The following is a 16,734-nucleotide window of genomic DNA, read 5'->3' on the forward strand; positions in this document are numbered from 1 at the left end:
ATGCCCTATTTAATTGTAAATCACTATCCTAGGCCCCTATTTGTTACACATGTACGACCTCACTTACTCCTCACAGTGTGAAATAGTTGTGAGCGCTCTCTCCATTGTCACTCAGACGGTAGAGCGTGCAACTCTTGAACTCGGGGTCGTGAGTTCAGACCCCACACTGGGTGTAGAGATTATGGAAAAATAAAAATCTTTAAAAACATTTCTTTAAAAAAAGTAAACCTAATAGGTAGGAACACACCCATGGCCAAAAGAGAAAGGTGATTGTCCACCGTCAGACAGGAAGTGGTAAAGTCAGCCCAGAAGCCGGCTTTGTCTCACTTCAAGCTGGAGAGAATACGGGAGAATGCCGTCCCGTCCAACATAATTAAAGGACTTCTGGTCTAAACATAGCGGCACAAGAGACAAGTTGCCTCTTTTCCTCCCCAATATAATCAAAAGCAACAATAGAAACAAGAAAAAAATATTAAACTTCATCATGAGTGAAACTGGAGGCATATAAAACTTACAGTCTCAAAAAAAAAAAAAGTAAAAGAAAAGAAAAACCGAGCAGGGGCTGCTGCAGGGAGGTAGCTGAGTGGCTGGAGGCCGCTTGGAACGAAAGCCGCAGGGAGAGAAGAAACCATGAGAGCACTCGGGCAGGCGGAGAGTGAAGAGTTCTGCGGGGCTCAGAGAGTGGCCGCCAAGCACAGTTACTGTGGGCACAGGACTCCTCCCGGTTGATGAGCGCCCAGAGCCCCCCTCCAACGAGAGCTGTGGGGCCGCGGAGAGCTGGGTGGGAATCACCCAGAAGACGCCCAAGGCTGACATCCGGCGGACACAGGCAGAGGAGAGTGGAACGGCCCGGTGGCAGCCCATCTCAGAAAATGCCCACAAAAAAACACGCTTCTGAAGGAACTTCCTGAAGATCTCTAAGCGTAGGAAGGTTGTCTTTGAACATACGAGGACTTAGGGAATATCATTCCCATGAGCCCGCTTGAGCACACTACCAGAGAACATACTCCGGTCAGCCGAAAGATGATTAGGGGAACCACAGCAAAATTCTTGCTGAGCATTAAATATGTATTAATTATATAATCAAGACCACACTCAAAGGGGCTTAGAGTGGCAGAGGAAAATGTCAGCGTTCTACGCCCTGAGCAGGCAGAAATGATACAACTTGTACAAAAAGTGGAAGGAGTAAGAAGGTGACAAGTGGAGTCTATCACCTATACAAGCCAAGAACCAAAGATTTAGCCAAAGCTGGAAAAACCAGGTAACAGAAATACAGGATATCTAACTATACAGAGATAATTGCCTAGATAGAAGATGTGGGGCTAGTATGAGATGGAAAATGACAGGGAAAAAATGACATGATCATAGCTGTCATGAAAAATTAAGACCCTGAACAGAGGAAATACTTAATGGTAACATATAAAATATATATTATATATTACCACATACAAATATCTCTAGTTATCAGAAGAACCACACACAAAACCAAAGGAAACAGATCACATAAAGAAAGACTTTAAAATATATATAATTAAACTACATTTGAATTAAGTATAGAATTTAAAGTTACTGAGTATGGGATTTTGAATTAATGATACCATTCATTCAAATATGGGAAAAATAAGAGTGTGGTGATTTTCAGAAGCCATCAAATAAATCTGAGTGGCCAAAGAATGTTTGTAAAAATGCTCCTCTAAATTCTCCAACAACCAGTAAGAGACTAATAGACAAAAACCCCTTGGAGCCAACAGACAGCGGTTAGTAATACATTAGAACCTTCTGTTAACTCCTGGTATTCTAGGATTAGGAAGCATTAACACAGGCATAAAATCCATAAATTTACAAAGAAAACGCTGACTTTGCATAAATCTCAAGGGAACAGAGTTTCTTTGATTTTTTTTTTCAAGATTTTATTTTTAAGTCATCTCTATGCCCAACATGGGGCTCAAACTCACAACCCTGAGATCAAGAGTCGCACACCCTACTAACTGAGTCAACCAGGTGCCCCTACAGCCTTTGATTAAAGCTCTCTTCTCTCCCCCATCCCCAAGCCTGATCAGTTCCTGAGTCCTATCAAACCTACTTCCTCAGGGTCTCAATACCCATTCCCTTCTCTGTCTCCCCTGCCAACCGCTAAAACCACGCTGCCAACAATTCCGTCTCGCCTGGACCCCTTTCAAGTCTCCCAGCTGGCAATCACAACTCTAGTGTTTTGCCTCTGCGCAACACTTACCTTCACTGCAACTCAAGTGATCTTGCCAAAATACAGATCGGATTGTGACACTGCCCTGCTTAAAAACCTCTCCAGGGCTCATCATCACTCACAGGATAAAGCCTAAAAGCCCAAGCTTAAAGGAGCAAAAAGTTTAAGAACACTGCTGGCCAGGGTCTGGGGAAAGAGGCTGTCAGCACCACCTCCATGGACGGCCACTTAGCATCATTGAATAAAACTAAAAACGCTTATGCTCTTGGACCCAACAGTTCCGTTATGAAGAATTTGTCCTATAGATGTATTTCCAAGCGTAAATGGACTTATGGACAAAGATGTTCACTGCAGCACGGTTTATAACGGCAAAACTAGCAATGACCTAAATTCTGTCAACAGCACGAGCCCAGTGAATTACAGTACATCCATATTCCAAATAACTAAAATAAATATCCAAGTAGAAAAGCAAGGTGTGGACAGAAAGTACAATATGCAACCTTTGTGTGGCAAATGTACAGATACATATTTTTAAATGCAGGGAAAATAGTTCTGGAGGTATGCTCAGGAAACCTGTTCTGGCTTCTGACTTCAGGAAGAGAAACTGGTGGGGGGGCGGGTGGTCCAGCTGAGGACGACAATATTCTCCATATACCTGTTCTACTTTTTAAATTTTATACCATGTGCACATGAACACATATCCAATAATGTTCAATTTAAAGTGAAAATAAATCAATTACACCTCATGTGATTAACAAAGCCCATCCTTCCGCAAGCATCCCAGATCTCTCTTCCAGGTTCATCTCTTGGGTCCCTCTGCCCAACACCACTAAGTTACGGTAGTGACCACTGTGCTATTTTATTACTACTTGGTGTGTTTCTCTCTGCTGGACAGTCTCAGCCTTCTCCTTGCCCACCTGAAAGACTCCTCATTCTTGAAGACTCTCTTCTTGGAAGACTTCTGAGCCTCCTCCTCCACTCACCCCCCCCCAAAATCATTAGAGGCTCCCTATGCTATGTACCCACAGCAAATGTACCTAATTGTATCGGGATTCCCTCATTCTGTGTGGCAGTGTTTCATCCAGGTGGCACCTGTTAATGTGTAAATTCTTCCCTTCCAAAGAGATGGACCCAGCACAGACCCTGGATTAGAGGGGATGCTGGGTAACTCTATGGTAAAGGTTCAGTTGAGTAATTTCTGTACACTTCTGCAAAGGATGACCTCTTTAAACACTGTGGTGTGTGTGTGTGTGTGTGTGTGTGTGTGTGTGTGTGTGTCCACATCTGGAACCGTGTGGAGAGATGAGAAGGACTGCCATGTATTCTTTAAAATAACCATGGTGTGAGCAGGGGTGAACCCAGCTAGTTCTGTATGAGCTTTGTCACTACAAGGAAGAACAGTAGGTTTAATTATCCATCCGGACCTACTGTCTTCCTCATAAATTCTCAGAGATTAGGGATGCAGTCTGCTTCACCTCTGCACCCAGCATGGGCTCAAGAACATAAGAGATTTTGGAATCAACTACTAATTGACAATACAATGGCTTCTAACCCTCAAAGTGGGACATGGTCCCGGAGTGCTGGTTTGAGGAAGCAGGGACAAAACCAGGAGCTTAACAGGAATGGTGAGGGCAATGTCTAGGACCTGGAATCTCCTTCCTCTGAAACCTAGACCCAGGGCTGATACTGAGGCTTTAACATCTTTAAATCCTCGGTAGATTTGCCAGAAAAACTATCTGGTCCAAAAGACTTCCTATTTGGATGATTTTTAGCTACAAATTTTATTTCTGTAACAATTATAGGATTATTCAAGTTATCTCATTGTTTGCAAGAGTTTCATAGCTTGTAGTTTTTAAAGAGTTGGTCTATTTCATCTAAGTTGTTGAACTACATGCACAGTTTTTCATGATGGGCCTTGATTATCCTTTTAGTACTTGCAAGATTGCTAGAGAAATTACCCTTCATTCCTTTTTAAAAAAATCTTTTTTCTAAGGATTTATTTATTTTAGAGGGATTGAAAGAGAGAGAGGGAGAGAGAGAGCTTGAGTGGTGGGGAGGGGCAGAGGGAGGGACTCTTCAATCAGACTCCCCACTGAGTGCGGAGCCAGACAAAGGGCTCAATCCCACGACCCATGAGATCACGACCTGAGCCAAGACCAAGAATCAGACATCCAACTGCCTGAGTCACCCTGGTGCCCCTAAAAATTTATTGAGGTATAATTGACAAAGACTGTATAATTTAACATCAGGTATACAACCTGATGTTTTGAGATGCCTATCATGTGAAATGATCACTATGATCAGGCCTTTCTTTTACCTTAATGCTGGTCATTTGTGTCTTCTCTCATTTTTTTCCTTTGTGAGTCTTGCTAGAGGTTTATCAATATTACTGATTTTTTCCAAATAACCAGGTTTCAGTTTGTTTTCTCCATAGTTTTCTGTTTCCAATGTCATTGTTTTCTGTTCTTTTTTTTTATTACGTTCAGTTAACCAACATACAGAACATCATAATTTTTTGATGTAGTGTTCAATGATTCATTAGTTGCATATAACGCCCAGTGCTCTTTTACTATTTCCTTCCTTCTCTTTGTTTTGGGTTTATTTAGCTCTTCCTTTTCCACTTTCTCAACACGGGAGCTTAGATTACTTAGACCTTTCTTCTTTTCTAATATAAATATTTTAATGTTATAAATTTTCCTCAAAATACTTATTTTCCTCAAAATACTGATTTATCCAAACTTTTCGCGTGTTGTATCTTCATTTTCATTCAGTTAAAAATATTTTCCATTTGCCCTTAAGACCTTCCTCTTTGACTCATGAGAGTGCGTCATAAATATTTAAAGCATTTTGAGAGTTTCCTGCTATCTTTTTCTGTCATTGATCTGTTGCTTAAATCCATTTTGCACAGAAAACATACTTTGTATTATTGCAATTATTTTATATTTGTTAAGGTTTGTTTATGACCCAGGATATGATCTATTTTGGTGACTGTTTTACACGCACCTGAGAAGAACAAGTATTCTGTTGTTACATGGAGTATCCTATGCATGTGTTAGACCTAGTCAGTTGATAATGTTGCTCTTTTCTATTCTTATTCATACTGATTTTCAGTTTATTAGCTCAAGACATTACTGAGAGAACGTTAAAGTCTCCAATTATAATGGCTGATCTTTCTCTTTCTCCTTCCTGTTCTTCATATATTTTGAAGCTCTGTTGTTAGAGGCAAACACATTTTTTTATTATGTTTTCTTGAGCAGACCCTTTTCTCATTATATAACTCACAATTTTGCCCTGGAGTCTACGTTGTCTGAAATTAACAGGGTCACTCCAGTTCTCAACAGAATAGTGTTTGCATAGTGTATATTTTCTATCATTTTATTTTTTGCCTACCTATAATATTATAGTTGAGGTCAATTTCTTGTAAAAAGCACAGCTTTGAGAATGTTATTTGATCCGTTCTCATAATCTCTCTTATTTGTGTGTTTAGACCACTTACATTTAATATAATTATATGTTTGCATTTAGGTCAATTATTTTATTATTTGTTTTCCATTTCTTTTCTCTGTTTTTTCTGTCCTCCGTTTCCCCTATCATGTCTTCTTTTAGATTATTTGAACATTTTTAGTATTCCCCTTCAATTTATATGTTGTGATTTTTACTATATTTCTTTGTATAGTATTTTAATTTTTGCTCTAAGGGTTACAATATATATGCTTAACTTCCCACAGTCTATTTGGGATCAATATTTAACTCTTCAAGTGAAATGTAGTCATTTTATCACCATATAGATCCCTTTGTCCTCTCCCTTTTATGCTGCATGTTTACCCCAATATTTACCATTTCTGTAGTTCTTCCTTCATTCCTGGTGATACAGGTTCCATTCCAGTATCATTTCCCTTCTATAGGTAAAACGTACTTTACCAATCTTTCAGAATAGGTCTGCCAGTGATTTATTGTCTTAGTTTTATCAGGTAATGCCTTTATTTCACCTTCAATACTGAAAGATATTTGTTGCTGAATGTAGATTTACAGATAGAAAGACACTTCCTTTTAGCAGGTATATTATTCCACCTCCTTTTGACCTCCATTGTTTTCAATGAGAAATCTGCAGTCATTTGAATCATTTTTCCCCTATAATGTGTTTTTCACTGACTACTTTCAAGACTTTTGTGTTGTCTTTAGTTCTCAGCAATTTGCTTATTGCTTCTTGGCATGGAATTCTGTAGGCATATCTTATTTGGGATTTGCTGAACTTCTTGTGTGTAGGTTTGTGTCTTTTGCCAAATTTGGCTAGTGTTCAGCCATTATTTATTCAGGTATTTTTTTCTGTACCACACCCTTCTCTCCTTAGATGTTTTGATATGGTACCACAGGTCCCTGAAGGTCTGTTTATTTCTCTTTCTTATCTTTTTATTTTCCTTCTCTGTTATTCAAGTTGAATAATATCTATCGACCTATCTTCAAGTTCATTGACATTTTCCTGCCACCTTCATTCTGCTATTGTGCCCAGTGAGAAAGCGTCTTTATTTCAATTATTGTATTTTTCAGTTCTAAAATTAAAATTTGGTTCTTTATATCTTGTATTTCTTTGCAGAGATGTTCTATGTTTCCAATTATTTCCAGAATGTTTACCCTTACATTTTGTCATGTTCTTATAGTTGCGGACACTAACTGAGATAATTCCAATATCTCTGCCATCTTGACACTGGTATTCTTTGTCTTTTCCCATGAAAGTTGAGACTTCCTGATTTTCCATATGCCAAGTTACTTTTATTGTATCCTAGACATTTTGAATATCATGAGACCCTGGTTCTTATATAAATCCTATGGATAATGTTAATGTTTGTGTCTTAGCAGACAATCTACTTGGTTGTGTTCCAGCTGCAAGTTTCAATCAGCCTGTTGAGATTGTAGTTTCAGTGTGAGTTCCATTGTTCAATGCCTTCGCAGTACTATTCAGACCAACCAGTGTGTATGCCACTGGGGACCCGTCTGGGACCTGGATGACGGTCTTTTAGTTCCATTCTCAAAGTTTTTGATACAGTGTGCAGAACCAGACCCATGCATGCATAAATAGCTTGGGGACAAGCCCAGGAATTTGTAAACAGCTTATGAAGTCACTTTCTCAAATGTTCCTTCTCCAAGATCTCTCCTGTACTTTCTGGGTCCATAGGGCTCCCTTTTTTCAGCCTCTGGACAGATAGCTGGGGCTTCATTTATTCATCATATACTTTCACACATGAACCTGTGTCCTAGGCCAAGAAAGAGACCCAAAAGAGAGAGAGAGGAAAAAAAGCAACAGGGATTCATCCTACTGTCTTGGAGACGACAGCTTCTCTGAACAGAGAGAAAGATTCCCTCCCTCAAAGTTTGACACCTGTGGCCTCTTCTGCCATTACTGTCACTACCAGGAGATTCCTTTCCTATTCCTCAAGCTTGATGTACAGTAGAGAGCTTCTCCTAAAGTAAAGCTAATCCTTACTTCTGAGTTTCTGATTGAATTAAGACCAGGACAGAGAACTCGATTTAAAAGGCAAGAAACCAAACAGGTAAACACTGCTAGTTCTAGGGTACTTTGAAGTCCAGTCTTCCCCAATCTGCCTACTGTTGTTTACCAAAGTCATTAAATAGCTGCACCAAGGATTTTGCCCAGGTTTTTTAGCTGCATTCAATGGGAAATATAAGGTGAGTGTTTGCCCCATCTCACCCAGAACTGGAAATGTTATAATAACTAGCTTCATACTGATTATTGTATTTTTCAGTTCTGGATTTCCAGTTGGTTGATTTTTAAGTTTATCCCACTTTTTATAGCTTCTAGTTCTCTGAAATTTTCAATCTTGTCTTTTTTACCTTTTTAAGTATAGGAAATAGAGTTTTAGTTTTATAGTTCATGGCTAATAATTCCAAAAGTTGGAACACCCTATGGACAAATTTACACTGTCTGCTGTTTTTGCTACTTTTTTTTTCATGTTTTCTTCTCTTGGAGTGCTGCTTATCTTCACTTGGATGCTAAATATTATATTTGAAACACTTTTTAAAAACAATTTAAGGCTTAAAGTGATGCTATCACCCTCCAGATGATTTTTGCTTCTTCCGGGTGCTCGGGGCACCAGCTATCTTGAATCACATTAACCTACTTTCAGGGACTGAGATATTTCTTGTCACTTGGGCAACTCAGAGATAAGCCTCAATCCCCTGTGTGGGTAATTTACCTCTGGCTCACTACTCCTTCGGGGTCCCAACTCAAAGACCAGGGGGGTTTACCAGGGCTACTACTCTTGAGACCACAGGCTCTAATCTTTGTCTCCCCAGTCCCAGGAGGCTGTCTAAAACACTGCTGAGTCTCTCATTCTGCTCTTCTGGAGTAGCAAACAGCCACAAGATAAAAGATATACCAAACACTGGGCTCACCATTCTGGACTTCCATCTCCGTCCATATCCTGGGCTGATAACTTTTCATTTTGCCTTTTACTAGTTGTCCTCAATAGGGAGTTGGTCTGAACTATCTAACCTAGCATTACTAGAAGTTGATATTCAATAAATGTTAGTTCTCCCCCATTCTGCCTCACCCCCAAGCCTGAATGATGTTACACTTCAGGCTAAACAAATCAAAGCAGCACACAAGACACAGAAGAGAAGAAAAAGTACTGAGCAGCTTCAAAAGCATCTGGGCATCAAGACTAGGACAGGCAGGTTTGCATTCCTCACTAGCCCACTACCTGACCTTTGCTTCATGATCCGTGTCCTTCCCAGAATGCCTTCCTTTCTCTCTTCCACCTATCTAAGCTCTTTCAACCTGGGGATATTATGGGCATCCTTCTATATTTAAAAAATGACAATTTCTCTTTGATGTTTTTCTACTGTGGTATTCTCAGTAATGAGTCCTATACATGTTGCCAGCCAGTCTGGCCACTTCCCAAATGCCTTCCCTAGCAACTGCAGACCACCCCACTCTCCTTCCCTAGAAATCTATTATAATAACCATTCACCACACCCTCTTTGTACTTCTGGTTTGATTTAAGTCTAATCCCCTAGATTCACTAGGTAATTCCTTAAGGACCATGTCTCTCCTCAACCCCCCCTCCCTTCAACAGTTCTCCAAAAATACTTGTATTCATGTATTCTCTGAAAACCAAAGATCCTTTATTATGGGAGTAGAGTTTCCAAATCTTGGGATAATTATCCTCAAGACTCAGGGTTTCCTGGACAGCCTTTCAGGTCCCCTCCCTCTTGGGGTGCTCTGTACTATCACTCAATAAACTTTGCTTTGCTGCTCACCAAAAAAACAAACAAACAAACAAAAAACCCAAACAACAAAAAAGGGGGGGCACCTGGGTGGCTCATTTGGTTAAGAATCTCCTTTTGGCTCAGGTCATGATCTCGGGGTCCTGGGATTGAACCCCACATAGGGCTCCCTGCTCAGCAGGGAGTCTGCTTCTCTCTCTCACTCTGCCACTCTCCTTGCTTGTGTTCTCTCTCTATCAAATAAATAAAATCTTAAAAAAAAAAAAAAGACTTCCAGGGTTTCCCAAGAAGACACACTCTGAGGTCTTAAGGCATTCAGCAGAGCTCTGCCATGTGTACACTGTCCCCTCCAAGGATCTGGGCAGATGGCACACTCCACCATGTCCCCATACTCCTGTACCTCAGCTCTAGATATCTAAGCCAGTCTCAGAGAAGGTCTCAGACTAGGGCACTAAAAAGCAGCTTTTGAGGTCCCTGAAGGCCAGTTCCCATTCACTAAGTACCTTCAGGGAAGATTGCTTCCGCCCAGATAAAGAGCCCTCTGTACAGCATCACTGGGTTCTAGGCAGGGAGAGGGGGAGTGTCTGGACATACTTCACAATCCAAGAGGTCTCAGTCCCAACATCTGCTCCCATCCATATCCAATATGGAAGCCTAATTTGAACTGCTGGAGATATCCCCTATATCCGGGAAAGGAAATCAAGACAGAGTAGGAGAGCAGTGGCATCTTATCCCAGAGGCAGAGATCCTTCCAGTACCTGACCCTGACAAGTGACATGCTGGCTCATATGAAGAAAATAAGAGAACTTAAAAAGAGATATGAAAAAAGGCTTGAATAATGGAAATGAATACCATGCTGTCAGACGAGAAAGCTAAAGATACAGGTTTTTCCAAATTAATTCCTATACTTACTATAATCCCAATCAGAACCCCAATGACACAGAAACAGAAAGCACATTTGTGGTTGCCTGGGTCTGTGGGGTGGGGACAAGGATGAACTGCAAAAAAGGAACAGGGACCTTTTTAGGGTGATGGAAATGTCTGAAAACTAGATTTTGGTCGTGTCTTCATAACTCTAAACTGTGTACATTATGTTGCACATTTGGAATAAGTGAATGTTATGGTATATATACCTCAATAAAGCTGTTTAAAATACATAACTGGCAAGTTTTACCAAAAGATCATTCCAAATGCAAAGTGGACTTGAGTTTTCCATGAGAAGATTTAACAAGCTTGTGAGCTTGTTAAAAACAGCTTACCGCTTTTTTTTTAAATGTGATTTTTTTTTAAAGTGGTAAATATACAGGTACAAGGTTAAAAACAACAACAACAAAACCAAACAAATGGAAAAAAATCGCAGTGGCATCTGGAAGTTTAAAGAACTTGAAACAATGATTCTAAAGTTTCCGTAGAGGAATAAGACGGAAAAAAGAGCTAAGAAAAATTTTAAAAGGCATCTAAGATGGTTGTTCTGCCAGAAATTAAAGCCGCAATCATTAAAACAAGATCATTCTGCTGTGAGGATTGATAACCAGATTAATGGGTTGTGATAGGTATACATAGGAACTAAAATAGGCTTTAGTGTGTATAAAAATTAGTATATACAGGGACGCCTGGGTGGCTCAGTTGGTTAAGCAGCTGCCTTCGGCTCAGGTCATGATCTCAGGGTTCTGGGATCAAGCCCCGCATCAGCTCTCTGCTCAGCAGGGAGCCTGCTTCCCCATCTCTCTCTGCCTGTCTCCCTGCCTACTTGTGATCTCTGTCTGTCAAATAAATAAATAAAATCTTAAAAAAAAAAAAAAGAAAGAATGAGAGGGGAAGAAAACAGGATATAGGACTGAATCAGAAGAGCAAGACACACTGAATTTTAAAAAAGAAAACTGCAAATACAGAAAGATTGGTAGATACATCACGATGCTTCTCGATGGTAGAATTCTAGGTGAGCTGTTATTTATCCCATTGAATTTTTAAGAGTTCCCCCCATATTTGTCACCACGAGCATGGGTGTCTTTCAAGAGATTTTTTTAAAGACTTGGTAGGATGAGAAGATGAAAAACCAATCGGATTCAGCCACAAAAGAGCAGCAGGTTGGGCGTATGCCTAGACGTTAAATGCATTTTTCACCTGTGTGATCTATGTCACAATTTTCTAAGTACAGAAAATAGAAGTCGCACATGCGTCTCGCAGGGACCATGGAACCAGGGCGGGCCGCCTCTCCTGCGCCTGCCGCTCCTCTGAAAGGCAAGGAGGGCCCCGCTGGGAGGGGGCAGGCGGCCTGGCCCTGGTGTCCCCTCCACTGTGGGCAGGGAGGCCGCCTTCGTCAGACTTGGCTGCTGGCCTGGTCACTTCCCAAATGCGCTCCCTGGGGTCCCCTGCCTGTGGGCTGGGTCAGGCACGCGGAGCAGCGCCATCAGGGCCACTAGGAACTCAGCCCACCAGCTGCCAGCATCCCCGGAGACCAAGCGTGAGCGCTGAGTCACCAACCTCCAAGAGTCTGGCTTGAGGTCCGCCCCCTCCCAAGCCCTCTGGACCTACTGTCCCCACAGACCAACTCAGCACCACTCTTGAAACGCCAGAAGTTCTCTCTGTGGGAAGGGCATCCCCCCCTTCGCCTGTGAAGCTCCGTCCCCCACGAGGTCCCGGGGCAGGTAGCTTGTCCCTTCTGCCATCTGTCCTCCCTCTTGAAACACGTTCCCTTTCTGCCACTCAGAAGAAATATGGCCTTTTTTCTGCCCACTGTGAAACTGTCTCCCCAAAACTCCTGTGAAACACTGTCTGCCTTCCCCTTTGGGGGGGCCTGGCTGACTCTTGATTTTGGCTCAGGTCGTGATCTCAGGGTCGTGGGATCCAGCCCCGCTTTGTATGGGGGAGGGGGGAAGTTTGCTTCTCCCTCTGGCTCTGCTCCTGCCCCGCTCACTCTCTAATAAATTTTTAAAAATAAAAATAAAAATGAAATACGATCTGCCTCTGCCTGAGACATGCAGCACTGACCAAAGGGGACAAACTTCCCTCTGTCACTCTTCTTAATCCCGTTCTCCCTCTCTGCTCCCTGAACTTCTCAGTGCTGTCACTCACCTCTTCTTTGAACAGTGGATACCCCCATCCCTACCTTCCCTCCGTTGGCCACCTGATCCCCAGGAAATGATGGCCCTCCTGTTCCCAGATAAAAAAGGGGGCCTCGATCCCCCACCTGTCGCCCACCATAGAAATCATCTTACTCCTCCTGCCATTTACTAGTTCTTAATGCGCACCAGGCCCTCGGCTGAGCAGGCAGGCTCTCCCAACAGCCTACGAGGTAGGTAGCATTTTTATTCTGATTTTATAATTTGCCCCGATCACCAGATGTTAAGCATAGTCAGAATTGCAAATAGGTATGCCTGACTCTGAAATCTTAGATAAAAACCCAAATTAAACCAGAATTTCCTGGACAGTTGATATTCGTAGAAATCTAAGCATCCAGGTCGACACCCACCACACCCTACAGCTCACCCCTGCTCCTCAGTCTCCCCATGAAACACTGCTGCCTCAGTGAACCCCAGGAAAACCCTCCACTGGCTCTTTTCTCCCCAAAGGACATCGTCTCCCTCCACTTCCGTCTGGAGATGGCTGGGGCAAAGGCCAGGCCTGTGGTCCTCTGCTCCCAGCTGGCACTCCACCACCACCTCACCCCTTCTATAAATAGCACACTGCACACTGGCTGCTGAGCTGAGGGAGCAAGAGTTTCCATGAGCTCAGCTTCCCAGAGTGGCCCTCCCGGTACCCAACACCCACACTTACCTCTCCCGAAGACCTGTGGCCGGCTCGCCCCTGCAGGGGGCTCTCCCGGGGGCCGTGTCTCCGCCGGACAGGGGGTGTGGGCACTGGGGCCGAGGCCTGAGGTGGGGCCTTCCCTGAGCTCTGGGCCCCTGGTTCTGGAGCTCCGCTGGGGGAACGATCGGGCTTGCTGTTGGCAGTGGGCTCCCCTTTGGGCTTCGGAGGGGCAAATCTCTTCCTGTTGAAAGGCCTAGTTGTCTGGGGGGCCGAGGCGGTGGGCTGGGCGGGGGCAATAGCCCCCTTTTCACCTCCAGCCTCACTGGGTACCTTCCCGGGGGGCCTCTCTCCAGGTGCCCTGCCGCCTGGGGTCTGGGAACCCTCTTCCCCCTTCGGCCTGCCCGCGAGGGTACTTTCCAGATACATGTCCTTTAGGGAGAAATACACTTGCTGGTCTGGGGCTGGGACGGGGCCTGGGATGGGGCCTGGGACGGGGGCCTCCCGGGCCTGCTCCTCAGCGCCCACAGCCGGAGCGAGCTTCCTGGTGCTCTCTGCTCCAGAGGACCCCGGCCCCCGCGCAGCCCTGCCTCCGCGCCGGGTCTGGACCTGCTCCACCTCCGCAGGCCCCTGCGTCCCGGACTTGTCTGAACTAGGGGCACGGCCTTCAGGAGAACTTGGGCTTCGAGCCGCCTTCTCTGACTCTGGCTTCTGGAGACCTTGCTTAGGTTCCTCGTCTTTCTTCTTCTTCTTGGCCCCAGACTCTGCTTTGGGGGCTCGCTGAGGCCCCAGCTCCATGGCCTCGCAGATGTACGTCAACAGGGGGTGCTCTCCGTCCTCCCCGTTCTCGGGGGCAGCCTCCCCGTTGGTGGTCACTTCTCCGGGAGCAAAGCTGTTGAGGAGGCCCAAAGCTGGGTGCGGAGCGGGCTCAGCCTCTTCCTCCTGCCAAGCTGCTGGGGTCCTGTCCTCAGCCTCCCGGGCGGGGGCCGAGGGGAGGGACGCCTCGTCCCTGCTCAGCCGCCGTTTCCGCTGGAAGCGGTCGGGGCTGAGCTTGCGCAGAGTGTCGGCGTCTCCCACCACCTCCTTCCGGGGCTTCCAGCTCTGCTCCATCTCCCGCATCTTGGCGGCGGCCTTGATCTTCAGCTTGGCGAACCAGCGCTGGTGGATCTTGTACTCCGTCATGGTGCCGACCTCCAAGACCCCCGAGCAGGACACGATGCCCTTGGTGTTCCGGGCAGAGGCCTGGTAGATGGCCGCGTCTTCCTCTTGACACCTAAAGGGAGGGGCGCGAGATGCCCATTCTCCCCTCCTGCCAGGTGGGAGGCCCCCCCGCCCCCCGCCGCCCGTGTCTCCCAGAGCTGAGCATGCTGCCCCGCCCCCCAAAGTCCTGTCCTGAGCACCCCACGCCACCCCGTCCAGCGCTCCCCATTGCAGTTGGGGAAACTGAGGCTGGCCACAGGGAGGGAGCTGGCCCAGGTCATGCTGTTCCAGAAGGGATTAGACATGGGGCCCAGGAGCGCTCCCTTCAGAATCAGGTGACCCACACAGCCCCTTGTGAAGTAAGGACGACACGGGAGCTTTTTTTGGTAGCTGACCTCATGGAAAATGTTTCTGTGGGTTGGGACCTCCTCTGGTTGGGCTGTCAGAAGTCGTCCCACCCTGGCCTTTGGAGATCCCAGACCCTGGCAGGCAGGCAGCTCGCCAGCAAGTTCAACTCAGCAGCAGAAACCTGCCCTGCACCCCTAGATCCCACCTGGACATCAGCGTGCAGCCAAGCCCATCTCTAATGGGGCCACAGGCCCCCAGGAGCACAGAGAGAGCAGGACAGGTCACGTGCCCCCACCTGTAAATGTGAAGTGTGTGGCGGTTGCCCTGGTGAGTGATCTCGTACTTCGGCAAACCACAGTAGCGGTCCAGCTCTATGTCATCCTTGTACCAGGTCACCTCTGGCTCTGGGTATCCTAAGAAGGAAACGGGGGACTGGGTTGCAGTTCCAAAACAGTGGAAGGAGAGAACAGGATGCCACAGTAGAGAATGGCTTCCCCAGACTACCTGCCCCACTCGCAGGAAGAAAAGGGCTATCATTTGGCTCTGCTTATTCTTAGAAGCTAGCCCATGTCAAGGCTGAAAACTGTTCCCCTTCAGCAGCTGGAAGGCAAATATGGAGGAGAAACTTCCTAGCAGAGAAGCAAGACGTTTCCAGAGAGCCTCGGCTGGTAGTAACAAGCCCCCTTCCTTCAGTGTCCTGACCTACATTCTCAACTGTGGTAACAGCTGTATCCTCAAAGGTCTCCCCCAGTACCCCAACACCGAGAGCCCTCCTTCTTTTGTCCTAGGTTGCTGGAATGCTGGCCTCATTTGCTGACACACCTAGAACATCCATCCATCCATCATCCATCATCCATCCACATTTCCCTACCCACTCATTCACTGCTGTGGCCCCTTCTCTCTGGGGACTTCCAGCCCTGGCCACAAGGAGCACTTCCAACTGTTAGAGTCACCTGTCCTGCCTCCATCCCCATACGGCTGGTGTGTCCAGGAATGGACACCCAATCAGCTCACGGAGTCTGGTTATTTGACCTAGGTTTCGGCAATCAGGACCTGGAGGCAATCTAGCCTTGGGCCTGGAGCTAGAACTTCAGAGGGGTGTGGCCGAGTCCTCCACGAGGACTGGCCTACAGTGAAAAGCAAGAATGAAGGGGATATTGAGGGCAGAATACGAGATAGGAGACAGACAGATGCTCCCAACATCCTTCCATAGACTGGCTCCATTCCCTGCCTGGGCGCCGAGGACCTCCTGCCTATCAGTCCCACAAGAAGCCCCCAGCCTTACCAGTGAACTCTGCTTCATTCCTTAAGCCGACTCCCAAATGATTTACACTGTCGATCCGAATTCAAAGACCTTTAGCTCGCCTTCCCTCCAACATACATATTAGGCACATGCTGAGCCATGAAAGGGTTATTACACCTACAGAAGCCTGGCTGGCAGGGTGTCTGCTCTTGGGGAACCCATGGTACAGTAGCAAACCTAAGTCAGGGCACATCCGCTCCGCCTTCCCTCGTGGATGGGTCCGCGGCGCACATGCCTCTCCAAAGCTGTCCTCACTGGACCCCATCTCCTCTTGCCTCACCAAGGACATCTCTCCAACAATTTTTCCTGCTCTTGCCTGCATCAGCAAACCGTTCCCCTCTGTGACATCACCACTGGCATGCAAGCCTGCTGCATGAATTTTACAAGAATGTTCTCTGCACTCTGTCTTCCTCCCTCCCCTCCCATCAGGCTTGTGTGCGCACACAGCACTAGAATCGTGTCCGTGGAGGTCACTCCTGACTCGCACGTCGCCAAGTCTCCTGGCAATTCTCATCCCTCATCTGTTCAATCTGTTGGCGTTGATGCCCACTCCCTGGGACCTTCTCACTCCTTGGAGCATTCTTCCTGCATCATGGGCCACTCTTTCTAATTGCCTTCATCCATCCCCCTTACCACCGGAGCCTGTGAGTGGGAGGTGCCCCAGGGCTTGGGCCCCAGAACCGCTTCC

At 45.8% G+C, this 16,734-nt stretch overlaps 1 protein-coding gene across 4 annotated transcripts in view; it reads right to left on the bottom strand.

The window, feature by feature from the left end:
* The window catches only part of ALPK3 (alpha kinase 3), a 52,049-nt gene that overhangs the window by 17,661 nt on the left and 17,654 nt on the right, over positions 1–16,734 (bottom strand). For all 4 annotated transcript variants that reach the window (XM_047736654.1, XM_047736656.1, XM_047736657.1 and 1 more), the window contains 2 exons: positions 15,039–15,156; positions 13,226–14,468 (listed from right to left, as the gene is read on the bottom strand). In XM_047736654.1, coding sequence (XP_047592610.1) covers positions 13,226–14,468; positions 15,039–15,156 — 1,361 coding nt within the window. The remainder of the gene's footprint in view (positions 1–13,225; positions 14,469–15,038; positions 15,157–16,734) is intronic.

The sequence above is a fragment of the Lutra lutra genome, chromosome 7 (assembly GCF_902655055.1).
Source record: "Lutra lutra chromosome 7, mLutLut1.2, whole genome shotgun sequence".
NCBI lineage: Eukaryota > Metazoa > Chordata > Mammalia > Carnivora > Mustelidae > Lutra > Lutra lutra.